The following is a 26,522-nucleotide window of genomic DNA, read 5'->3' as shown; positions in this document are numbered from 1 at the left end:
CCCCAAAATGGATAAGGAATTACTACGTAAAAAAGCCCAAAGAGAAAAGACACAGCTAGCTAATTGTTAAAGATAGGGACAAATGTCAATCTGCCACATGCTGGGTTCAGCTTTTGCCCTTCACTTGGTTCATACCTTGAATCATTTAGAGTATACTACATGCCAGACACTGTGCTGGTCAATACAACAAACACAAGTTTGGAGAAGATGTGGGCCTTGTCCTCAAGGAGATCATTGTCTAGGAAGAAGAAAAAATGCATACCACAAATTAAGTGCAATGGGAGAAGAGGATGCATTTCCAGTGGTCCAAAAATGAAGAGAGGGATTTTGAAGGATCAACAGACAGGGCAAATGTAGAGGAGGGGAATTATGTTTGATTTTTCACTGTTCTCAAATTCTGACTTGCATCACAAGTAGAAAGAAACAGAATGGAATTACAGAATGTATTCTTGATATCTCTTAGTGAAATTTCCAAACCTTTTCAGTCCCCCAATTCTTTGCCCCAACCCACTTTCACACCATTGCTAAATTAATTTAGCAGGGTTAATTATGTCATTCCTATAATAAAAGCCTTGCATGGCTTCTCTATTACCTATAGACTCTTCAATCTGCCTTATAACAAAACTGTAAACTTCTTCCCAATTCATCTCCTCTGTTTTCAGTTCAACCGGGTAATTCCTCACTACTCAGATTACGCTGGGCTTTTTTCCTATGCAAAGTAGTCACCACCCTTTCCTCTCTCCACCAGTTCAAAACTTATCTATCCCTCAAAATGTACTCATAAATTGTACTCTCTAAAATATTTCCTGATTTCTCTACTTCAAAGTTCTCAATTCTGTTATTTGTTCCTCTTATGGCACTTAAGCTTGTCTGGTTTATTTCTATAATTCCTAACAGAGATTTCTACTCATAGTAGATAGATTTTTATTAATGCTGGTTTTTTGGAATTAGCTTTAAGTCCAACAAACCAGATTTAAGACTAGACCTTCAAAAATAGGAAACTCAATTGATCCTGATAAAACTGGACTACCCTAATATGACTGCCTTCTTTCCCTCACTACCTGTGTATTGTATTGTAATCAAGAAGGTAGGCCTGGGAACAAGTTGTTCATTATGTAGGAGGAAGGATGAAGGGATGAGGGAAGCAGAAGAAAAGCATCATGCTCCTGAGGTCAAGCACCATGCTTCTAAGCTCAGACCTGTGAGCAAAACCACTGAATGCACAAAGGAGCTCAGTGAAGCAGAAGGCCTAATATGCTAACGTAAGACATTTTGGATGCCGAGTCATCTATCCTTTGTAGTAATAGGAATTGCAAATAATCAGGTAGTCCTCTCCAATATAAACAAATACAGAAAATAAAGGAGGTAATGCTCATTTTACCAGAGATGCAAAATCTTGTCCCCATAATGACTTGCTCTTTTCTTGATGTGAAGGTAACTATCACATTATCTCCTCAATCCTTTGGGCCCCTCTTACCTGTTCCTCTGTTTTCAGATCTCCAAACTCTTCCAGGAAAGCAGTCTCTGAAGGAAACTGTGATGGCTCCAAAAAATTTAGCAAACTGAAGAGTTCTTCCACAGAGTTCTGCAAAGGTGTTCCAGTGAGCAGCACTTTATGTTCCTATACAAATTAAAAGCACATGATAAAAAGTGTTTGAGCTATCCAAATAGTACATTTTAGTGGGGAAAATTAAACCAGGGCATTGTGTGCTTAAATTTGGGGCAATTCTATTCAACCTTAATGAAAAGATGGAGTGCCAACACTTCATAGGGGTAGTCATCAAATGGGTCAACTTTTCTTTCACATCACTGATTCCAGCAGCAATTTCATGTTAACTAAAGCAGTCATTCAAATGGGTCAACTTTTCTTTCACATCACTGATTCCAGCAGCAATTTCATGTTAACTAAAGCAGTCATTCATTCATTCATTCATTCATTCACTTATCGAATACCTACCCACCACAAACTGACACTGTTCCAATGCATTAACATTAAAAGGTCATCATGTGTGGTACCAGTTCATTCAAGACCCAGAAACAAACCAAAACAGCTTACATTTTCAGGCCCCAAATTTCATGAGCCCCTCTTGGATTCAATTTGTGGCAAAAGGACTATGTATATACAAGTAAGTGACATGTCTGAGGAAAACTTCCTCTACCCTGAATGGAAGAAATCTGTATTTATTTATGTAAAAAGCTGGCTAACTCTCACCAGAGCCATGAGCTTCAGCCCCTCCAGAAGTTTGCAGTTCCTATTCTTCAACCGGTGGGCCTCATCAATTATCACACAGCTCCAGTGAATCTTCTTCAGCTCTGGACAATCTGCCAGGATCATCTCAAATGTTGTGATGACAACGTGGAACTTGAAGACTCCTGAGAGGGGGTTTCCCTGAGGATGACACAACCAAAGGTAGAGCTTTTTACCATGGCTAATGGTATAAAGAACTCTGCAAATGGGTCGCCTGCTGAATTAGAGAAGGAAGCACTGTTAAATACTAAGGCCTAAGTGAGAAGCCAACACAATGCTTTCCTCTTGTGAGATAAGTTTTTTTTTTTTGTGCTGGGGATTGAACCCAGAGCCTTGTGCATGCAAGACAAGCACTTTACCAACTGAGCCATATCCTCAGCCCTTTTCCTCTTGTGAGAAAGGAGAATATATAAGAATAAAATAGAGAATGTAATAATAAATCTACTACTTAGCAAAGAGAGACTTCACATCCATGAAACAAGTAAGGCAGCAAGTATTGTCAAAAAGGAGACAAGGATAAGGTATGTAAGAAGACAGGGAGCCTATCATTTACTAACTACTATGATAAAGAAAGAAGATGGAGTTGATTCACACACCTCCACCTAGAACTTGATCTAAACCATGTATAGCTTGAATCCAGGAAAACCCTCTGCCACTTTTCAGATTTAAATAGTTTCATCTTGTAACTCAGGTTCCAGCATAGACTGACTCAGGGCAAGTGCTATTGGAGAGGACACACCTTGGTCATTCAGCCTTTCTTGGTGTTGCCTCACATTTCAAAAGCAGAGCTGCATGATGTTAGAGCACATGTGAAATTTCTCCCAAATGTCTCTTGCTGTCTATGGAACCCCTGGGGAGAGCAAATGGCTTTCTTGATTGGAGTCATTTACTTTTTACCTTGCTTAATTGTAAAAACCAGTGCTGAAGACAAACATATAACCATACTCAACAAAGTGATTATACGTAACAAAATCTTTTTAAAAATTCTGTTGTGCTTTTAATAACATGAAACCTGTTTTCTCTTTATCTGTCCAATGTGTCTACCTCCTCTCCAAACTCCCTGGCTAGAAATCTATCCACTGTATGATAATTCTTCTCACTTCCTTCACTGAGCACATAACAATCCAGATAAAATCTGCATATAAAAGCAACTTCATAAGCCAACACTGAAAGCCGAGAAAAGATCTCTGAGGTATCTCAGAGGGATATGAAAGCATGCCCACTAATCCTACGTTTTATCATAAATTAAAATAAACTATAAGGGCAAGAAATCAGCTTCAACAAACATATGACTCAACAGAGTAAGTCAAGAGTTATCTAAAGTATAGGAATCTGAAACTCCTGAAGATAAGTGGTAGATAGGATATTCTGAACTCAAGTAGTCCCTGGGTCTCTGTGATTTGTGTGAGGCTCACCTGTGCATCTCTGTACACCATTTCATATTGCTGGATCATCTGCCTGCTGATCTGGCTGCCATGGTACACAATGGCATTCATCTCTGTCCATGTTCGGAACTCCCGCTCCCAGTTAGTAATGGTGGAGAGAGGGGCGATGATGAGAAAAGGGCCATGGATTCCTCTGAGGAATATTTCTGAAAGGAATGTGATGGACTGGATGGTTTTCCCTAGGCCCATCTCATCAGCCAAAATACAGTTTTTTCTGTAGAGGGGAAGAAATACAGGTAATGCATTATCAATATAGTAGAGCTGTTAGAAGTTGGTAAAAACGAAAAAAAAAAAATAATAATGAAAGCTTCACAAGTATACCTTGATTGGTATGGTCATCAGTGAAGGCTTTTTTTCATTTTATAGAGATGAAACAGGCTTATTTTTTATTATTATTCATACCCTTCCTACTTCCAAAATGGAACTATGCCAACTTGGGAGAAAATACTAAAGTAAGTCTATTAAAATATAAACTAAAAAAAATTACTAAATATTAAAATAATATCGAGGAAAAAATGCTTCAAACCTAAGCCAGTTTTTGTAACTGAAAAACTTCCTAGAAGCCAAGATAAAAATAAAAAGATGATAAGTTATGTGGTTCTCATCATTTATCATTTGTTTGTTATCAAAGGACAACATTTGAGGGGCTGGGGTTGTAGCTCAGTGGTAGAGCGCTAGCCTAGCACATGCGAGGCACTGGGTTTGATTCTCAGCATTGCATATAAATAAAATATAATAAAGGTCCATTAACAACCAAAAAAATATTAACGAAAAAAAAGGATGTTTTAAACCATGTGATAAATTTCTTAAGAGTAAAAATGTTGGTTTCTTCTAGTGATCCAGAATCACAGACTGCATACCAGAGCTATGGCTCTGGAAGGGGTATGTCCATCATCTGGTCTCACTCCCTCACTGTTCAGATGGGCAACCCAAGGCCTGGATGGGTGAATTATGCTCTGGGTCACACCTTTAGTAAGTGGCAGAGACTGACTATGCTAGAACATAGGTGTCCAGAATCCTATGTAGATGGATTTTGCATAACAACACAATCTTAAAAATCACTATTATGGGGTATAATCTAGAATATTAAGAAAATCTCAACCCACCTTTCTGAAATTTCATCTGGTTGAACCAGATAATGACAAGAACTAGAACACTAAAAATTCAAAATGGACTGCTATAGCACATAAGTCCAGAACATATATGGCTCACAATTTAAGTCCAAAAGTGGGGGCTATATTTCAGATCCATTCTCTTTTAGAGCCTTTTGTTGGGGGTGAGGGAGACTAAAGACTTAGAGACAGAAAACAGTTTTAAAAAATATTTAGTATTTTGTTTCATCTAGGTTGACCCCCACCACTCTCTTGCTTCCAGTAAGGCACAAAGTCAGGGATGTCTAAACATCATTTCTCCCCCCACCTTTTTTTTTGTACTGAGGATTGAACCCAGTGGTGCTTAAACACTGAGCCACATGCCCAGCCCTTTGAGACAGGATCTCACTGAGTTGCTTAGGGCCTCGCTAAATTGCTGACATTAAACTTGTGATCCTCCTGCCTCAGTCTCCCTAGCTGCTGGGACTGTAGGCATGTCTTCCATGCCTGGCCTTATTTCTCCTTTTGGCTGAAGAAACACCTAAAATAAAAGCAAAATCAGCCTTGAACAATTCTAAATGGAGGCTATGCTGCTCACTCACCACTCTGCTACTGCCAGTTTTTGAGGCGAAGGCAACAGTTTACCTCCAGATACAGATATCTGGGTAGGTTTTGGCCTTACCTGTTATACCAATTAAAAAGAAGCCAGTTCATTCCCTCCAGCTGGTATTCCCGAAGTTGGTTACTGTTCTTATATTCGCGAGATTTCTCAAGTTTCTGCCAGGAGTCTGAAGCAGGCCGTTCCTAAGGAAGAAGCGCGAAGTACAGTACAAAGAAAAGGATGTTAGGAGCATAAAACAATCACTGGCAAGGTGGTAAACCTCAAATACTGTCCAAAGGCTGATTTCAAACTATAGTTGTAATTTTCTGAGTAATGAGCAGTCTTATATTTTTTAATTTTAACAGATTAAAAATACTTCTATAAAATTTACAAGTAATTAAGAAGAGAAACAGACACTCCTAAAACTTGATAAGTGTCATATGGCTTAGACATATGATAGGATGCCATCTTCTTCTATACTTTAATTTCCCTGCAAGCTAATATTAGGGTTTTTTTTTTTTCAGTTTCTATTTAAAAATTTGTTTCTATTAATTCTTTTTTACATCATTTTTAATTTTTAATTTTAATTTGTTATATATGACAACAAAATGCATTACAATTCATATTACACTTATAGAGCACAATTTCTCATATCTCTGGTTGTACACCAAGTAGAGTCACATCCTTCGTGTCTTCACACATGTACTTAGGGTAATAATGACCATCGGCATTTGTTTTTTTGGGATTGGCTAATTTCACTGAGCATTATATTCTCCAGCTCCATCCATTTGTCTGCAAATGCCATGATTTTATTCTCTTTTAATGCTGAATAATATTCCATTGTGCATATATACCACATTTTCTTTATCTATTCATCTACTGAAGGGCATCTAGGTTGGTTCCACAGTTTACTGTGAATTGTGCTGCTATAATCATTGATGTGGCGGTGTCCCTGTAGTATGCTATTTTTAAGTCCTCTGGGTATAGACCGAGGAGTGGGACAGCTGGGTCAAATGGTGGTTCCATTCCCAGTTTCTCAAGAATTCTCCATACTGCTTTCTATATTGGCTGCACCAATTTGCAGTCCCACCAGCAATGTATGAGTGTGCCTTTCCTCCCACATCCTTGCCAACACTTTTTGTTGTTTGCATTCTTAATAGCTGCCATTCTGACTGGAGTGAGATGAAATTTTAGTTTTGACTTGCATTTCTCTAATTGCTAGAGATGTTGAACATTTTTTCATATATTTGTTGATTGACTGTATATCTTCTTCTGAGAAGTGTCTGTTCACTTCCTTGGCCCACTTGTTGATTGGGTTATTTGTTTTTTTTGGTGTTAAGATTTTTGAGTTCTTTATATATTCTAGAGATTAGTACTCTGACATACATGTGGTAAGAATTTGTTCCCAAAACGTAGGCTCTCTATTCACCTCACTGATTGTTTCTTTTGCTGAGAAGTGAAGCTTTTTAGTTTGAATCCATCCCATTTATTGATTCTTGGTTTTAATTCTTGCGCTATAGGAGTCTTATTAAGGAAGCTGTGGCCTAATCTGACATGATGGAGATTTGGGCCTACTTTTTCTTCTAATAGATGCAGTGTCTCTGACTTAATTCCTAGGTCCTTAATTCACTTTTGAGTTTTGTGCATGGCGAGACATAGGGGTTTAATTTCATTTTGTTGCATATGGATCTCCAATTTTCCCAGCACCATTTGTTGAAGAGGCTATCTTTTCTCCAATGTACATTTTTGGCACCTTTGTCAAATATAAGCTAACTGTAATTAGTCTCTGTGTCCTCTATTCTGTACCATTAGTCTACCAGTCTATTTTGGTGCCAACACCATGCTGTTCTTGCTACTATTGCTCTGTAGTATAGTTTAAGGTCTGGTATAGTGATTCCATTTGCTTCACTCTTCTTGCTAAGAATTGCTTTAGCTATTCTAGGTCTCTTATTTTTCCAGATGAATTTCATGACTGCTTTTTCTATTTCTATAAGGAATATCCTTGGGATTTTGATTGGAATTTGCATTAAATATCTATAGTGCTTTTGGTAGTATGGTTATTTTGACAATATTAATTCTGCCTATCCAAAAACAAGGTAGATCTTTCCATCTTCTAAGGTCTTCTTTAATTTCTTTCTTTAGCATGCTGTAGTTTTCATTGTAGAAGTCTTTTATCTCTTTCGTTGATTCAAGTACTTTATTTTTATTCTGTTAATTCTTTGTACCAGGAAATGGCACTTTGTGTATCAGCTTAGCAAAGTATAGTGGGTCAAATATTGTGTTGGTTAGTTTCTAAAGTTAGCACATACGGAAAAAAAAAAAAAAAAAAAAAAATCAATCAAATTCCTTACATTCCCCTTAAACAAAATAGAGGCAGCCTTAGTACTTTATTTTTCCTATAAAACAATGGTTTCTAAAAATAATCTTATCTTTTCTATATTGATACGAGATGCTACATTATATATTAGGTTCCAAGATAGTCATGGAGTTGAATCACGATTCTTCATTTCCATTGGCTTGAGTATCACATTCTTTGATTATTCTAGTTATATATCTGATGGGGAATTATTTTCCAAAAACATCTTTGCTATTTTTACTATGCTGTATAATTTTAGAATCAATTTGTCAAGTTCTCTTAAACTCCAGTTGGAATCTCATTTAGAATTACAATGAACTTATTAATTTGGAGAAAATTTAAATCTTTATGTATTGAGCTTTCTAGCCACAAATCTCATTTATTTTTTCTTAGATAGTCATAGTTTGCTTATAGGCAAAATGAGTTCCCAAAATGGGACTTTAAGATCTTAAAAATAAAAAATTCTTAGTATGCCTAAATGTATAAATGAGAATATTGAGACTATAATTTTTCCATATAATAACTTCAGTCTTTGATGGCTCACCTTTGGATTACTATAATCAAATTTTCACTTGATATGCTATTAACTAAAACCAAGCCACTTACCGATGAAATTTAAAAAAAAGAAAAAAAAATCCTCAATTATTTCATTCATGTTTGGAATTAAGTCTAAGCTATCCATGGCCTTTTAGAAAAGTATGTGATAACTATATTCTGGTGTGGTTAGACTTTGAAATGGGACTCTGCTGAACATTATCAACACATAGTTATAGGTGTTTTGAGAAACAAAGGGGGAAAACACATTATGCCAGTCTTTAAAAAAAAAAAACAAAAACAAAAAAAACCCCAAAACCCCACAACTCTTAAAGCAAAAGCTTCTGAGTGAAGATATTCCTATAAGTTCTTATGCTCTGTTCCCTTAAAGAAATAACATTCTTCTTAGCCAATGGGAACTGTTCAGACTTCAGCCTGGATCCCTGAAGCCCAAGCAACCTAGTTCACAGGAGCTTCCTTGCCCTCAGAGACTCACGTACCTGGCTCTCAGTCCTGTAGCTACCATGACAGAGTTTCACTATGGATTTCTACTTTGCCTTGTAAGTGCTCTTATGTAGAGGTATTACTTTCTGATCTAGTCACTGCTTTGGGTTTTTCGTCTTTTAGGTTTATTTAGATATTGAGTCAAGACTGGTAAGATTACCTGTAAACTTCAAAATCTAGAATTAGATCCCTTAAAAAAAAGTCATTCAGGCAAAGTACCATTTAGAATTTGTCCTATTTGTAACACATAAAAAGATAGCTTTAATTATATCTTTGGTACAATTTAAGTTTAGAATTCTTCAGATGAAATTTCAAAATATACATTTTCAATGAAAACAAGTAAATTAGGGGAAAAAAGGGCAAGTATAAAAGGATACTATAGTTCATTAAGAGCTGGGGAGGACAACAGCCTCACAACTGCAAAGTAAAGGAAACAAAATGTGAAATCACCACAAATTACCCTTGTATTCATTTTCCTGCCAAATGCACACAGGCTGAGAAACCAAGTGGGAGTCAAGCTGGGAGAACAGGTAAGAATCATGATTACTTCTAGATGATAACAAAGGGTTAGAGTGAACTCGGCTTCCACCCTGCTTAGCTTCTGCATTATGCTGCATATCACAATCATCCTGTGCTGTCCATGTACAAACATTCTTCCATCACATTGAGCTCCTGGTGGGCAGGGGCAGTACCTTGTTTCTTATTATATCTCATAGAAGACACAACCTACAGCAGGTGCTTAATAAATGACTCACAAATTTAATTTAAAATGAACAACAGTATATATAGGAGAGAGTTAAAAGAGAAATTTAATAATCATGTAGACAAACAACATGAAACTATAAGTTTCTAATCACAATTCTGCATCTTAAAATGCCTCTTTACACCTTTCATATAGCAGAAAAACCTAAAACAAAACACTGCTCCTGAATGGATTCTAATAGGGATCTAAGTTCAATGCTGAGGTCTAGTCTTCTGAGTCTTGAGTTCCAGTAATGTAAAAGCAACAAATAACACTAATAAGGAACCAGTATGAGATTTTCATATGAAAATAGTGATTTTTTTTAAACAAAAACTGATCATTTCAGTTTACAATCTTATGTTTAACAACAATTCTCTTTCCTAATTATCTTAACAAGACTTTGATTCCAATCCTTCCCCCTTTTAATGATTGATACTCTAAATACACAAATACTCCAGAATCAAGAAAACACACCAACTGAATAAACCTATATCAAAACACTATGTTCTCTCTGTGAGGCCCCAGGGATCTACAGATAAAGACTATTCTTCCTATTAAGAATATTCCAGTTGAGTAAAGGAAAAGGATAAAACAAAGAAAAGAGATCACTGAGGAATCATGAGATAACAAGAATTAAGAAAGACAGTATCTGCTGAGCTGCTTCTGCATGCCAGGTATTTGTTATATTTTCCATCTTCCTGACTGCATATGTCAGCTACACACCAAGAAATCTAAGCTATGTCCAAGCTTCTTAAATGTCACACACAAGAAAATAGAGCTGCAGGCTGATTTAGGCAGGGAAATAAACACCCTAAACTGCAGGATCATCAGGGGGAATGACAAAGGTAAGATGCCACAGAAATGGCTTAGGAGCACAGCTTCACAACCACATAAAATTACTTGTTATCAGAGGTACCAGACAGAAATATAGATACATTACCACGTGTTTAATTTCAGGGAGAATTTGAAGAGACTCAAATTCTTTAACTTTTGCAGGATCCACATCTTCCTCCAGCTCCCAAGTGCTTTCTTCATACGGCAGGGAGCACCACTTCACCAGGTAATGTGTCACCTCCTGATAGGAAGCAGGAGAAAAACTTAGGGTTCTTCCTACTAGATTAAAGGAGTCAATCACACTTTGCCACCCTTCATGATGACACATGAATAAAATAAGACAGAAGCCACATGTTTTAATAAGTGACATACATAGAAGGAAGGGATGATGCTTTAGGAGAGGCAAATGGCAACACACCCACCTCCCCTGTCTCTGCATCCTTGGTGTGAGCCACTTCCAAGATGCGATCCACTTCTACATAATCTGGATTGAACAAGTCTTCATCAGGCTAACAAACAGAGAACAATTAAGAGATGCATTTTCCTTCTTTCACATCTAAAATCTAGAATTTTTAAGTGGTCCTTACCATAGACTCTATTAGAATCATACACAGAAAGGGTTTGCTTGAGAATAAAGTCATTGCACAGCTATTTCTTCACTGTCCCCAAATCTTACATGTCATGACTACATTTAAAGGATCCAACCACTGTACAGGCTGTGCCATGGCCAGATGAGACTTTCCTGTTAGTCACTACAGCTAGATGCAAAAATCACCACTAGGTTCTCCTTTTTTTTTTTTTTTTTTAATTGCTTCTTGTTCCCTTGGCAGCTTGGAATTATACCTTCTTTTTCTTTTTAGTAACAGCAGCTAACATCAGAAGGAGTATGAAAGGAGTTTTCTGGGTACTGATAAAGTTCTATATCCAGATTTAGGTGGTAGTTACGTAAGTGTGCTTATTTTGTAAAAATTCAAGACCATTTAGAATTGGTTTACTCATCTTTATACATATTAAGCCTCAAAAAAGTTCAGTTACAAATCAATAATATGCAATATTCAAGGATATTTAATGTGGATCCAGAGTAATGCTAAGTGTTTTCATTTAAACCTCAAAACTACCTCATGGAGTAGAAGTTTAATTACTTTCTGGATAAAGAAACTGACTGACAGAGGGTAAGTATTGTGACCAAGGTCAAAGAGCTGTGTGAAATAAATGGTCACCGAGCTTTCTCTTACTGAGAAACCCTCCTGCTGGACTGCTGGAACATTCTTACTGCCTCTTTGGATGGAAGACACGTTAGAGACTATCCACTTTCATTGTCTAATCAATGCAGGAATACTTTCTACAGAATCCTGTCAAATCCACACTCAAATTCAATTGTTCCCGTAAGAAATTTACTATCCTTGCCAAGACGAATCCTTTGCCAAAACAGCTTTACTTCTACCTGCTTAATAGTAGAATCACAATCTTTATCACTATTTATGAAATTATAGCCTAACTTCCTAGCTCCTAACTGCTGCTTATTGGTATGAAATGCTTCCTTTACAGCAGTGGTAAGTAACCTGATTCTATCCTAAGTTGGCTTTTCAACAGTCTCCTCCCTACCTGGTTTAAACAAACAAACACCAATTTGTTCAACAGTTCTTCATGTGCTATATTTCTGGATCTCTAGTATAAGCATTTCTATAAACACTGACATTTATTATGTATAACAGCCAAGATGTGGAAATATTCTTAAGTGTTTGTATCCACAGATCAATGATTAAAGAAAGTGTGGTCTATATATATATATATGCACAATAGAATACTATTCAGACTTAAAAAAAAGATTATGCCATTTACAACAACATGGATGAATATGGAGGATACTATGCTACTTGAAATAAGCCAGTGAGAAAGTCAAATACTGCATGATTTCATCTGTATATGGAATATAAAATAACGTGATGAACTCATAGAAACAGAGAACAGAATGGTGGATGCCATGGGCAGAGGGAAGGGGTAAGTGGGGTGATGTTGGTCAAAGGGTACAAATTTCAGTTATGTAAAGAAATATTTTGGAGATCCAATATATAACATAGTGGCAACAGTTAAAAATACTACATTGTATACTTGAAATTTGCCAAGAGATACATCTTAAGTGTTCTCACCAAAAAAAAAAAAAAAAAAAAAAAAAAAGATAAGCAGGTGGGCAGACAGGCAATGAGGTAAGAGACAAGATATGCAAGCATGGTGATTATCTCACAATGTATGTTTATCAAAGCATCAAGTTGTATACCTTAAATATACAAAATTTTTTGTCAGTTATAGCTCAATAAAGTTGAAAAACAATAGCACTGTGTCACTTAACTGTAGGTATTCTGTAAAGCTGATATTATTAGGAGTCCTGTTTCACACATGAGGATAAGTTTGAAGGGGATTATGCACATGACATAAGTTCACCCAGCTTGTGAGAGATTTAGTGAGCACATGCGTGCACACGTGTGTGTGTGTGTGCATGTGCGAAAAAGAGACAGAGAGAGTTGTGAGAGAAGCCCCAGCAGTTTGACTCTAGAACCTAGGTGCAGACTATCCTGCAGTCCACTTCCCACCTTTGCTCTCACTAAGCTATGGTCATGACCCCAACCACCACTAAAGTTTTCCTGAGTTGCCCTTATGTTTTGCAAAGTCCTTCACCAAAGTCCTGGTACCCTAATGAACCAAGAAATGAAAAAAAAGTGCTGGGATATTGAATCAGAAGCCTCCTACCTCTGTGGCATGTGTGAGCTCACAGTATCTTGAGCTGGGTTTCCCTCACATCTACCTTGGCTACCTCATAAAGCAGTTGGAAATATGGGCATGAAGATATTCTACTCTAAGCTCAGTTATTATTTGTATTACAAGAATATTATTTTTCCAAGTTACTAGTAAAAATGTCTACTAGATTAAGATCAAAAACAGTGTTACAGCAACTACTCCCCACTATTACTTACCCTTAATTGCACGATTTGCTCTAATCTTCTCGAAAGTTCTTCCTTCCCACCAAAGTATAAACTCCTGTTACTTTATTTCTAGACAACTTTACAGTTTACTGTCTCTAATCTAGGGAAAATCACTCCCTTCAGAATACATAAGAAAACAGATAACCAAGGCTGTGTAGGCTGTATTCAGGTGTTTGAACTTTGTTTCAAGAAAATGGGGAATGGTGTAGAGCAAACTTTCCTCCCTTACTTGGGTCAAATAACTACTGAGCACTGACTCCATGTCTAGTCCCAGTGACAGAAATAGGAGGAAGACATGGGCTCTGTGTCTCAGGGCTTAAAATGGAAGAATGGATATCAGGAAAAGGGTACACTTATACACTGTTAGTGGGACTGCAGTATGGAGAGTCTTCAAAAAACTAGGAATGGAACCAGTGATCCCACTCCTCAGTATTTATTCAGTAGAACTAAAATCAACACACTACAGTGATACAGCTACATCAATGTTTATAGCAGTGCAACTCACAATAGCCAAGTTATGGAACCAAACCAGGTGCTGTCAATAGATGAACAGATTAAGAATTTTTCTCAGCCACAGAGAATAATAATATTATGTCATTTACTGGTAAATGGATGGAACTGTCAAATGTTGCACTAAGTGAAATAAGCATCAAATGTTTTCTCTTATATGTGGAAGCTATAGAGAGAAAAATAAGAAATTAAAGAAAAATGGAGGGGATCTCATGAAAATAGAAGGGAGAACAATGGTAAAGAAAGGTAATAGAGATGTAAAAAAGGATGGGAAAGGGGCAGAACTGTGGAATGAATTTATGCTATGTGTATGTATATCACAATGAATTCCACTTTAATGTGTAATTAGAATGCACTGATTAAAAAATAAATTTATAAATGGAAGACCAATAGAGTAGAGGATGACGTGGGGAGAAGGGGAGAGTACTAGGGTTTGAAATGAAACAAATTATGTTATATACATTTATGAATATGTAAAAATGAACCCCACAATTATGTATAACATAATGTACTAATAAAAATAAGTAAATAGAGCTGAGGTTGTGGCTCAGTGATAGAGTGCTTGCCTAGCATGTGTGAGGTGCTCAGTTTGAACCTCAGCACCATATAATAAATAAAATAATTATTTCCATATACAATCAAGATATTAAAAAATAAATAAAAAAGAATGGCTCTTTCAATTATAGTCATCACCTTCTAGTCCCAATTCTCTTTTAGAGGAATAGTACCATGAAAAACTTTTCTCATAGTAGCTTTACAATACACATACAGAGAATGAAATCTACCAAATTATGCTATGTCCATGTATGAATACACTACAGTGAATTTTGCTTATATACTTAATTATAATGTACTACTGAAATACTACTACTACTACTACTACTACTACAACTACTACTACTACTACTACTACTACTACTACTAGAAGGGAGATCAGTAGAGTAGATCAAGCAGATCAGAAGGAGAGAGGAGAGGCGGGAAAGGGAAGGTAACAGGGAATGAGATCGACTAAATCATGTTATGTGCATGTATGGATACTGCATAATAAATCCCACTATTATGTACAATTACAATGTACCAATAATAATAAAAACAAACATGGAGAAAGCTAGGGCCAAATTCTAAGGTTAAATAGGAAGGATCGAAAATTGGGATAAGAATGATTACTGACATTACCCTAAAGTAATTTAGCACTTAAGGAAAAATGAACAGGACCTGAACAATGAGTTGAGCAAGAGTGTGGAGCAATTTAATGTGCCTTGATGGCATCTGAGTGCCCTCTTAGGATTTAGTATTGTGACTTTACATTTTTTTTTAATTGCAGATGAACACAACATCTTTATTTATTTCTATGTGGGGCTGAGGATCAAACTGAGTGCCTCATGTGTGTGAGGAAGGCGCTCTATCTCTGAGTCGCAGCCCCAGCCACGTGACTTTACATTTTTAAGAATAATTTTTATTATTTCTTTTCTTCAAAAGTTATCTATATAAAAGTGAAAATTACATATTAAAAAAAAGAAGAAAATTACCATGATCCCATCAACCAGAAAAAATGATGCTAATTTTCATGAATATATTCAACACATTTTCTATTTCCTATACATTACTATAGTGCTTCTATTTTCCTGCACACCCAAAATGGCATTTACACATTTACTGTAGAAACCTGACATTTCCCACTCGTAACAGTTTACAACACTAAGTATATTTCCACATCACTAGTATTTTTCCTTCAATATTACTTTTACTAGACATTCTATTAGGATGCATGAATTAACAAAAGCCTATTATCTAACATTTTGTTTGTTTTCAAATTTTCACCAATATAAACAACTCTTTATCATAACTAAAACTTTGTGCAAAGATTTAAGAATTTCCTTAAAATAAGTGACAGAATTACAATTTCTGGGACAAAGGCTATCCAGATTTTGGGATACCTGAGGCCTCTTGCCATAACGCTCTTCTAATAGCATTTATGCTCCTATCCAGGCAGTGTCCCTTACAACCTTAAATGTCTCTTAAAACCTCCAAACATTTGATAAGCAAAAACTAGATCTCCGGGCTGGGGTTGTGGCTCAGTGGTAGAGCGCTTGCCTCGAGTGTGGGAGGCCCTGGGTTCAATCCTCAGCACCACATAAAATAAATAAATAAGTGAAGTAAAGGTATAAAAAAAAAAGATAAACTTTAAAAAAAAAAAAAAACAACTAGATCTCCATTTTAATCTGCCTTTGATTACAGTTGAAACGTGCTATATCTTTCTATGTGTAATGACCAATTTTTCCTTCTTTCTGAATTCCCTGCTAATTTGTTCACTTTTCCCATTTGAAGTTTTGTATTATTCCCGTTGAGTGGTAAGAGAATTTCTTTCATTAAAGCTATTTGTCATATGTATATAATATATGTGTGTGTGTGTGTCTGTGTATGCATGCACATAAATATAAATAGGAAAGCTCTCCTATTGGAGGTGAAGAACGTATGCCATGTAAGTATGTGCATTTATATAATTAGGAAAAACATACATGTACATAATATAAATCCATATTTCCTAATTATTTACTCAAGATATCATTAGGCATTAATTTAATAGGCATTAATTGAATTTTAATTAATAGATTTAATATTCAAAACCATCAGTCCTTTCTCTTGTTAAGATTTAGAAACTCTTAAGTTTATATAAATATAGTTATTTACTTTCTAAGAATTATGGCTTGGTTTTTGTTTTTGCATTCAAACTTTAAGTCGTTTTGGAATGCCCTTTTTATGGTGATAAGGCAGGGATGAAAAATTGTGTGAATATCCCTTTAACTCTATTTATTGGTATTCAGAGCAAAATGCATGTCCTTATGAGTTGTCAGTTTATAAACTTTGATCCTCATATCTTGGTAGGTGATTGTTTTTTTTGGCTTAAATCTAGTCTAGTTTTGCTGCAAACCAGCACACACTCATCAATTTGACCAGAGAAACAACAGACTTCAACTTGGACTTAGAAACTTAAACCCAGTATTTACTGCTACAGTAAAAGCAGCAGTCAAATGAATCAGTAAATATTTCTTTACCTCTGTAAAAATGTGCTTCATCTGGGCTTGTTTATTCCTAAATCGCTTGATCTTCTGTGCAATGCGAGGATCCTTTTCCAGCTCTTCCATTGTGGCCCATTTACAATGTAAGTAGGAACTATCCAAAAACATACAAATTATGAGACAAGCACATAGTTAGCAAAAGATAAGCTTTAAGGTTTCAATAATCAGGGTGACTATCTTTCTCAAAAGCAGCAGGGTGGTCTGTTGCAAAGCTGCTAGAAACTATGTTTAGAAAGGCCTTGCCCTGAAGGGCAAGAACAGAAAACCATACACAATAGAGTAATTCCAAATAATCTCTCTCACTGTGGCTTCTATAGAAATTGGCTCAGAGCAGGAGCAGCAGATATAGTCAAGCTATCAAATACACATTAGTGGACAGGGAGCTGAGAGGAGAAAAATGGAAGACAGAAAAATATTATATTCTATAGGACAGTGGTTTCCCACCCTGGGTACATGTGAGAATTTCTCAGAAACTTTTTAAAAAAATATCAATCTCTGGGGCCCACTCTGACTCTGAATCAACTTGTCCTGGGTAGAGTAAGGGCTTCAGGATTATTAAAAAGCCCTTCAATTGATCCTACTGCCGCCAAAGTTGAGCATTTTTCAACTCAAGGTAAACTTAAGTGAGCCAAGATCTGTGGGTTATGCCTTAGGGGCCAAATTACTAAAAATATAAGATACTAAAGAATCAAGAAAAAGGAGGGTTTATTTATGTAAAATCCAAATACATATAACACACTAAGTAGACGTACAAATTTCTATACTTAACGTAGAACAGCTCTAGGTCGAATGGGGGTTCTCCTGGGTGAACCTGTAACCAACAGCAAGCAGTTAGCCCAGATCCTAGGCAGTTCATCCACTTATGTCAAAAGAAAACACATAAATAACACTTCTGCCCAGTTTTAGTAAACATTTCTTGAGGATATTTTCATTTTCCCAGGCTATTTCCTGACAAGCTATTGTTCAGGTTTTCCAAAGACCAAACACATCCCTAGCAGTTAAAACAACAACACTTTCCAGGGTTCAGGCTTAATAACATTCACCTGATAAACTTAAGCTGGCCCAGGGCTCTGAAAAATGTTAGGACCAGAACCTGGTGCAGAAGTGACCTGCATCCTAGTCTCCATCTGAAACAGTGGTAAGGGAGTTTACTTTCTTCAACACTGGAAGTAAAGATCAATCTATGCTCTCACTGGCATCAATATACTCTCTCACTTAGATTTTCTTTAGGGGATTCCTACAATGGCCCTGAGATGCTTAAGGAAAAAATCCCATTATATTTCCATTAAGATTATTTTTCTGTCTCTTCTTTATGGTCTCTGATGATTATAAACTACATATAAAAAATACCTTTGCTAGGTTCATACTGGAGAACATTATCAATTTGACCTATTCTAGATATTTAATACTTTTATGTCCTAAAATCCTCCATGGGGGTAAAAGTAAGTGTTGACCAGCCACACAATACTCTTGCCAAGCTCTTACTCCAGCTAAGATGATCATTCTAGGTTCTATAGTCAAATATCTCTTCACAAAGGGTGTAATGTATTCTAGTGACATAAAAACTAGAAACATGAATCACCAACCTCCTGGACAGTCTTAGATGCCAGGATCTTCTCAATGATGTTTGCATCATCTTCTGGAGGCTCCTGGAGACAGAGATTAAAAAGAAAATACGTTATGGGACCCAAAGTCCAAGAGAATAACTCTCTAAGATGCATTAGTTATGCATCCCTTATATGAAATTCTTGGGACCAGAAGTGCTTCAGATTTCACAGCTTGTCAGATTTTGGAGTGTTTGTATTCACTACCAGTTGAGTATCGTTAATCCAAAAATCTAAATTTTAAAAAACTTCTTGAGCATCATGTTGGTGGTCAAAATTGTGCTCAGATTTTAGACTATTTTGTATTTGGGATTTTTGGACTAGGGATGCTCAATCTGTACTAAAACAGGGACTACTTCATTCAAAAATCCTCCTTTGAATACTGAAGCCCCCCTCCCATCAACCCACAGAGTGACTAAAAGATGGCAAACATTTTGATAAGCTAGAATTCAAAGAGGTATGTTTTAACCTCTGGGCACTACTCTATTGCAGAGCAGAGAAGCCACTCTACTTTTCAGATTCAATTTGAGATCTGCCTTTAGCATCACTAAAATTGATCCTGGGACATCCCTTCTCTTCAAAGCTTCTTAGATGCTGCTGCATAAAATTTTCAAAAATCTATAGCAGAAAAGAGTCTGGAGGCTTTAGAATCAGAAGGTTCCAAATTCTAATACCTACCCCAGCTATTGACTTTGAGCAAGCCAACTGATATCACTTAGTTACCAAATAGTAGTAGAAAAAATATCTCACTGGGTTACAGGGATGATAAATGGTATATGAAAATATACTTTGAATAGTAGCACTATGCAAAAAGAAGGCATAACAATGCTCTATTACACTGTACACCTTTTCCTCTCTGTACCTGAAAATGGCTTGGTGTTTCACTGACAATCCTTTAACTGCAAATCCCAAATGAAAACAAACTCTTCTTTCCTACTCTGGAAACATATAAACTTTCTAGGCTCCTATTTCTATGAAATATCTTTCTACAGAGTATGTATATATTTATTTATTTGCAGTACTGTGAATTGAACCCAGGGGCTCTCTACCACTGAGCTCCATCACATGTCCTTTTTAAAACTTTTTGACACAGAGTCTCCAAGTTGCTGAATTTGTCTTGAACTAATGGTTCTCTTGCTTCAGTCATAAGTTGCTGGAATTACAGGTGTGTGACACTAATCTGGCTCTACAGACTATTTATGATAAAACAAAATCAGGAGCAAAAATGACAAACTTAAAAAGAATGCACTGAATCAGAAAGTCTTATATTTAATATTCTTTTGAGATTTTGGTAGATTCTATGTACTATGACCTTTCCCACTATTACAATATGAGACTTTAAACAGTGATGAAAAGAACACTAACCATAACAATCCCAATTCACTAATATAGTGAAAATTCACTATTCTAGGTTCCTGGTTGGAATATTCCAGAAAGATGATTTGTGCTGCATATCACCTTCAGTCTACTCATTCCAAGGTTCAACCATCCTAAAGCCATGCCATTATCAAAAAACATTTTAGGGGCTGGGGGGATATGGCTCAAGCGGTAGCGCGCTCGCCTGGCATGCGTGTGGCCTGGGTCTCTCTTAAAACAAACAAACAAACAAACAAAAAAACATTTTAGCTCTTAAGATCCTAAATAAAGGTTGTGGCCCAGTGGTCGAGTGCTTGCCTAGTCCAGGTGAGGCCCTGAGTTTGATCCTCAGCACCACATAAAAATAATTAAGTAAAATAAAAGGTATTGTGTCCAACTGCAGCTAAAAAATAAATTAAAAAAAAAAAAGATCCTAAATTAAGTTTTCCTGAGAAAAGTGATAATAGTTAAGAAGGGGGAGAAGGAAGGAGATATGGCAGCAAAGAATTATGGAAATCAGTAAGCAGGCAAGGCAGATGCTTTTAAAGGTTACAAATATTTACTACACTCCTCCAGACACATGTTAATCATGCTAGGTGCCATGACAAAGTTAATCCAAAATGACGAAACTTGTTTCTTGCCGCTCATCAAGAAGGCAACTGAACTGTAATTGCAAAAGAAGGGATTGGAATACAGACTAAGCTTCTGTTTTTCTGCTTAGGTATTTGTTCTGCTTGACCCTGAGCACAGGTGAGGAAAGGAGGGGCCGTTTACTGCTCATTGCCTATTTTGACCCTTTACAATATAAACATTCTGAAGGCAGGGATCCTTATTTGTTTGATTCACTGATGCAAAAATGGGTAGTCAGTAGTTATTTGTTGAATGCTAAGAAATAAGGAAGAGAGATAGAAGGAAATATAGTGAGGAAATAAAACTATCAAACTCTCTGGGGCCACAGAGGAGATGACTATTATTCTTGATCTATGTCACTTAATTAAAAAGTAAATCTCTATACGCTCAGACATGCAATGTTTGATGGTAATTACATAGGGCCAAAATTAGGTGTACTTTCATGAGTGGCAAGAATACTATCACAGCCCATACAGCCAAAAAAAAGTTAGACTGTTCCAAGGGGATAGTCAGTAAAGGAACAAGTGCTTAGTTCAGAGAAATTAGGATAATGAGCTAATTCCTTCTCAACTTCTTATTCATTTCCTTTCTAAATTTCCACTCCATGCTTTTTATTAGGTACTTTTTATGGCTGTGCAGCAGTTTTACAGAAAAAAAAAAGAGACTACACACACACATACAAAAGTCTTCATCATGGAACTATTACAGATAATGCTGAGTTACTAAGGTTTCACCATGTATAAATCTCAAGTGTGCATCCTGATTAATTTCAACATATACACACACTAATATAACTAGCATCCAGACCAAGTTATAGAACATTTCTAATATTCTGGAAAATGCTGTGACCTATTGGAAGAAACTATGAGACTTCTACCATTATAGATTCACTCTGCCTATTATTAGACTTTATATAGATGAAATAATATAGTCTGCTATTCATTCTTTCTTAATACTGTTCAAGTGTTTTGTTATAAATACACCACTATTATCTATTCTACTATCAAAGAATATTGGGTTGCTTCTAATTTTTGTATTATGCATAAAGTTCATAAGAATTGTATGTCTCTTGGAGGAAAAATATACTCATTTATCCTGGCTATAGACCCAAGAGTAGAGTTATGAAGTAGGTATATATTTATTTTAATAGATATTGCCAAAATTTTCCCAAAGTGATTTTAACAATTTTTTAAACAGTTTTTAAAAAATATTTATTTCTTTAGTTTTTAGGTGGACACAGTATCTTTATTTCACATTTATGTGGTGCTGAGAATCGAACCCAGTGCCTCACGCACGCAAGGCGAGCATGCTACCACTTGAGCCACATCCCCAGCCCAGATTTTAACAATTTTTATATCCATAAGAAACATTTGGAAGTTCCTGCTGAAGTCAATCTTTAACATGTTAGCCATTCTAGTGGATATGTAGTATTCACATTTCCCTGGTAACTGAGGATGCTGAGCACCTTGTCATATAATTATTAGCCACTGGGCATCCTCTTTTGTGAACCTCCTATCCAAGCTATTTGCCTACTTTATAGATTGTCATTTTTATTTATTTACAGTTTTTAAAATAGAGTCCTCTGTCAGATATATAGATTACAAACATTCTAGCAGTTTATGGTTTACCTTTTCAAACTCTTAATGTTGTCCTGACAAAAAGAAGTTTTACATAATCTACTTTATCAATCTTTTGTCTTATGAGTAGTATTTTTTGTGTCCAGCTTAATAAATCTTTTTTGGTACCAAGGCCACTATGCCACATATATAATTTCAAATTTTCTAGTAGTCACATTAAAAAAGTAGAAACAAACAGGTGCAACTGACTTGAACAATATATTAAAACCAATACATCCAAAATATCATTTCAACATGTAATCAATACAATAATTAAGGAAATACTTTTAATTCTTTTTCTCCTACTACACCTTCAAAATATAACGTATACTTCACACCTATAGTACACTTCAATTTGATCAGCCACATTTCAGGTGCTCAATAGCCACACATGGCTAGTATTGTCTAATATAGCTCTTTTTTGTTTCATTAGTCAATTTGTTGTTTCTTACAGCAATGCTACCCTGTCCTTATTCCCTTTCTTCTTCTTTTTCTCTTTTGGAACTGGGAATTTAACCCAGGGGCATTTTATCACTAAGCCACATATCCATTTTTCTCTCTTTTTTCTTTTAAATTTTCAGACAATTTTTCTCACGAAGTTGCTGAGGTCCTCACTAAGTTGCTGAAGCTGGCCTCAAATTGCAATCCTCCTGTCTCAGCCTCCTGCGTGTCTGGGATTATAGGCATATGCCTGGCTGTCTTTATTCTTGTAGCTCGTTTACAAAGTCTTATTTAAAGTATATCTTACAACCTAGTTGTTATTTTCAAGATCACCTTAGGGTAGTCTAGGTCTTCAGCATTTCTAAAGACACTTTCACCCACAAAACTGCCACACACACATACACACACACCCTTGTTTAGATCTCTAATTTCTCTCAGCATGATGTTTTAGTATACAGGGCTTGCATGCCTTTTGAGTCATTCCAGGGTATCTAATACTTGATGCTATTACAAATGGAATTTTATAACTATCCTTTCCTGATTTCATACTGCTAGTATACAGAAAAGGTGTGTGTGTGTGTGTGTGTGTGTGTGTGTATTATCTTTATATATTATAAACAACTTGGCTAAGTCCACATTAATTGTAGTGGTTTATAGATTCTGTTAAAATTTCCTTAAACACAGTCATGTTACCTTCAAATAATGACAGTTTTATCTTCCTTTCTAATCTATAAACAACTTATTTCTTATTTTTCCTTATTGTCATGGTCATGTCGTCCAGTATATTTCTACTAAATATAAGTGATGATGGTGGAATCTTTTCTTATTTCCAAATTCAAATTCTCAAATTTTTCCAATGGCTTTTAGGATTTTTTTTTTTAGTCTCTGATTTCTATGGTGCAAGACATGCCTAAGTGCAGTTTTTTTTTGTTTTGTTTTGTTTTGTTTTTTTCCCTATGCAGGGGTTACCTTATATTAAGTGTATGGGTTGGTATCTTTTTATTTGGAAGCACAACTTTTCATTTCTTTGGATGTACATGATGCAGAATCACACCATTCATGCAACCATACATGCACATAGGGTGATAATGTCCATCTCATTCCATCATCTTTCCCACCTCCATACCTCCTCCCCTGCCCTCACTCCCCTCTGCCCAATCCAAAGTTCCTACATTCTTTCCTTAACCCCCCTCCCTTCCATTAGGGATCAGTATCCACTTATCAGAGAAAACATTTGGCCTTGGGATTTTTAGGATTGGCTTACTTCATTTAACATGATAGTCTTCATTGGATGGAAATGCCATAATTTCATTTTTCTTTAAGGCTGAATAATATTAAATATTTTTTTCTATCTATTCATCTATTAAAGAGTAGGTGGTTGGTTCCACAGTTTAACTATTGTGAACTGAGCTGCTATACACACTGTAGTATGCTGATTTTAAGTCCTTTGGGTATAGACTGAGGAGTGGGATAGCTGGTTCCATTCCAATTTTTCTAAGAAATCTCCATACTGCTTTCTATAGTGGTTGCACAAATTTGTAGTCCCACCAGTATGAATCAATGTACCTTTCCCCCCACATCCTCACCAACACTATTTTTGCTTGTATTCTTAATAATTGCCACTCTGACTGGAGTGAGAAGAAACCCTAGAGTAGTTTTGATTTGCATTTTTTTAATTGCTAGAGATGTTGAACACTTTTTTCATATTTGTTTATTGGTTGTATATCTTCTTCTGGGAAGTGTATGCTCAGTTCCTTAGCCCATTTATTGATTGGGTTATTTGTTTGTTTGCATTTTTTTTTTTTTTTTTGGTGATAAGTGTTTTGAGTTCCTCATATATCCTGGAGATTAGTGCTCTATCTGATGTGCGTTCTTCCGTTCTATAGGCTCTCTCTTCACGTTATTGATTATTTACTTTGCTGTGAAAAAGCTTTTCAGTTTAAAGCCATACCATTTATTCTTTTTTTAAAAATGTTTTTATTTGTTCTACTTAGTTGTATATGACAACAGAATGTATTTCATTTCATCATATACAAATGGAGCACAACATTTCAATTCTCTGATTGTATACCATGTAGAGACGCACCATTTGTGCAATCATACACATACCTAGGGAAATGATGTCTATCTCATTCCACCATCTTTTCTACCCCATAACCCTTCCCTACCCTACTCTTTGACCAATCCAAAGCTCCTCCATTCCTCCCAGCCCTCACCCCCACCCCGATCATAGATCAGCATCCACTAATCAGAGAAAACATTTGGCCTTTGGTTTTTGGGGATAGGCTTGTTTTGCTTAGCATGATATCCTCTAACTCCATCCATTTACCTGCAAATGCCATAGTTTTATTCTCTTTTAATGCTGACTAATATTCCATTGTGTATGCATACCACATTTATCTTTATCCATTTATCTACTGAAGGGCATCTAGGTTGTTTCCACAGTTTAGCTATTGTGAATTGTGCTGCTACGAACATTGATGTGGCTGCGTTACTGTAGTATGCTGATTTTAAGTCCTTTGGGTATAGACTGAGGAGTGGGATAGCTGGGTCAAATGGTGGTTCCATTCCAAGTTTTCTAAGTAATCACCTTAATGCTTTCCAGAGTGGTTGTACCAATTTGCAGTCCCACCAACAATGTATGAGTGTGCCTTTTCCCCTACATCCACACCAACATTTATTGTTGTCTGTATTCTTGATAACTGCCATTCTGACTGGTGTGAGATGAAATCTTAGAATAGTTTTGAGTTGCATTTCTCCCTTCTGAGAAGTGTCTGTTCAGCTCCTTAGCTCATTTATCGATAGGGTTATTTTGTTGTTGTTGTTGTTTTTCTTTTCGGTGTTAGGTTTTTTTTGAGTTCTTTATATATCCTGGAGATTAGTGCTCTATTTGATGTGTATGGCAAAAATTTGCTCACAAAATGTAGGCTATCTATTCACCTCACTGATTGTTTCTTTTGCTGAGAAGCTTTTTAGTTTGAGTACATACCATTTATTAACTCTTGATTTTATTTCTTGTGCTTTAGGAGTCTTGTTAAGGGAGTTGGGGCCTAATCTGACATGATGAAGATTTGGACCTACTTTTTCTCTATTAGGGGCAGAGTCTCTGGACTAATTCCTAGGTCCTTGATCCACTTTGAGTTTTGTGACTGGTGAGAGACAGGTTTTTATTTTCATTTTGCTGCATATGGATTTCCAATTCTAACAGCACCATTTGTTCAAGAGGCTATCTTTCCCCCACTGTATGTTTTGGTGCCAATATCATGCTGTTTTTATAGCTCTGTAGTTTAAGGTCTGGTATTGTGATGTCTCTTGCTTCACTCTTCTTGCTAAGGATTCTTTGGCTAATTTGGGTCTCTTATTTTTCTTAATGAATTTCATGATTGCTTTTTTCTTATTCTATGAGAAATGGCATTGGGATTTTAATTGGAATTGCATTAAATCTGTGTAACACTTTTGGTAGTATGGCCATTTTTGACAATATTAATTCTGCCTATCCAAGAACAAGAGAGATCTCTTTCTATCTTCTAAGGTCTTCCTTATTTTCTTTCTTTAGTGTTATGTAGCTCATTGTAGAGGTCTTTCACCTTTTTTGTTAGGTTGATCCACAATTTTTTTTGTTGTTGTTTTTTTAGGCTATTGTAAATGTTTTCCTAATTTCTCTTTCAGAGGATTCATCACTGATGTATAGAAATGCATTTTATGGATATTGATTTTACATCCTGCTACTTTGCTGAATTCATTTATTAGTTCTAGAAGTTTTCTGGTGAGATTTTTTAGATTCTCTAAGTATAGAATCACGTCATCAGCCAATAGTGATAGTTTGAGTTCTTCTTTTCCTATTTGTATCCCTTTAATTTCTTTCGTCTAATTGCTCTAGCTAGAGTTTCAAGAACTATGTTGAGTAGAAGTGGTGAAAGAGGGTATCCCTGTCTTGTTCCAATTTTTA

General features: G+C 36.1%; 1 protein-coding gene across 3 annotated transcripts in view; it reads right to left on the bottom strand.

Moving 5' to 3' along the window:
- The window catches only part of Chd6 (chromodomain helicase DNA binding protein 6), a 166,545-nt gene that overhangs the window by 75,564 nt on the left and 64,459 nt on the right, over positions 1 to 26,522 (bottom strand). For all 3 annotated transcript variants that reach the window (XM_048810933.1, XM_048810932.1, XM_048810934.1), the window contains exons 6-14: positions 18,513 to 18,575; positions 17,679 to 17,737; positions 16,903 to 17,020; positions 10,778 to 10,864; positions 10,462 to 10,596; positions 5,467 to 5,588; positions 3,664 to 3,907; positions 2,213 to 2,389; positions 1,478 to 1,621 (exon numbers count right to left, since the gene is read on the bottom strand). In XM_048810933.1, coding sequence (XP_048666890.1) covers positions 1,478 to 1,621; positions 2,213 to 2,389; positions 3,664 to 3,907; positions 5,467 to 5,588; positions 10,462 to 10,596; positions 10,778 to 10,864; positions 16,903 to 17,020; positions 17,679 to 17,737; positions 18,513 to 18,575 — 1,149 coding nt within the window. The remainder of the gene's footprint in view (positions 1 to 1,477; positions 1,622 to 2,212; positions 2,390 to 3,663; positions 3,908 to 5,466; positions 5,589 to 10,461; positions 10,597 to 10,777; positions 10,865 to 16,902; positions 17,021 to 17,678; positions 17,738 to 18,512; positions 18,576 to 26,522) is intronic.

Source organism: Marmota marmota, unplaced genomic scaffold (assembly GCF_001458135.2).
Source record: "Marmota marmota marmota unplaced genomic scaffold, marMar, whole genome shotgun sequence".
NCBI classification, from domain to species: domain Eukaryota; kingdom Metazoa; phylum Chordata; class Mammalia; order Rodentia; family Sciuridae; genus Marmota; species Marmota marmota.
This window is presented reverse-complemented; position numbering and strand designations above follow the sequence as displayed.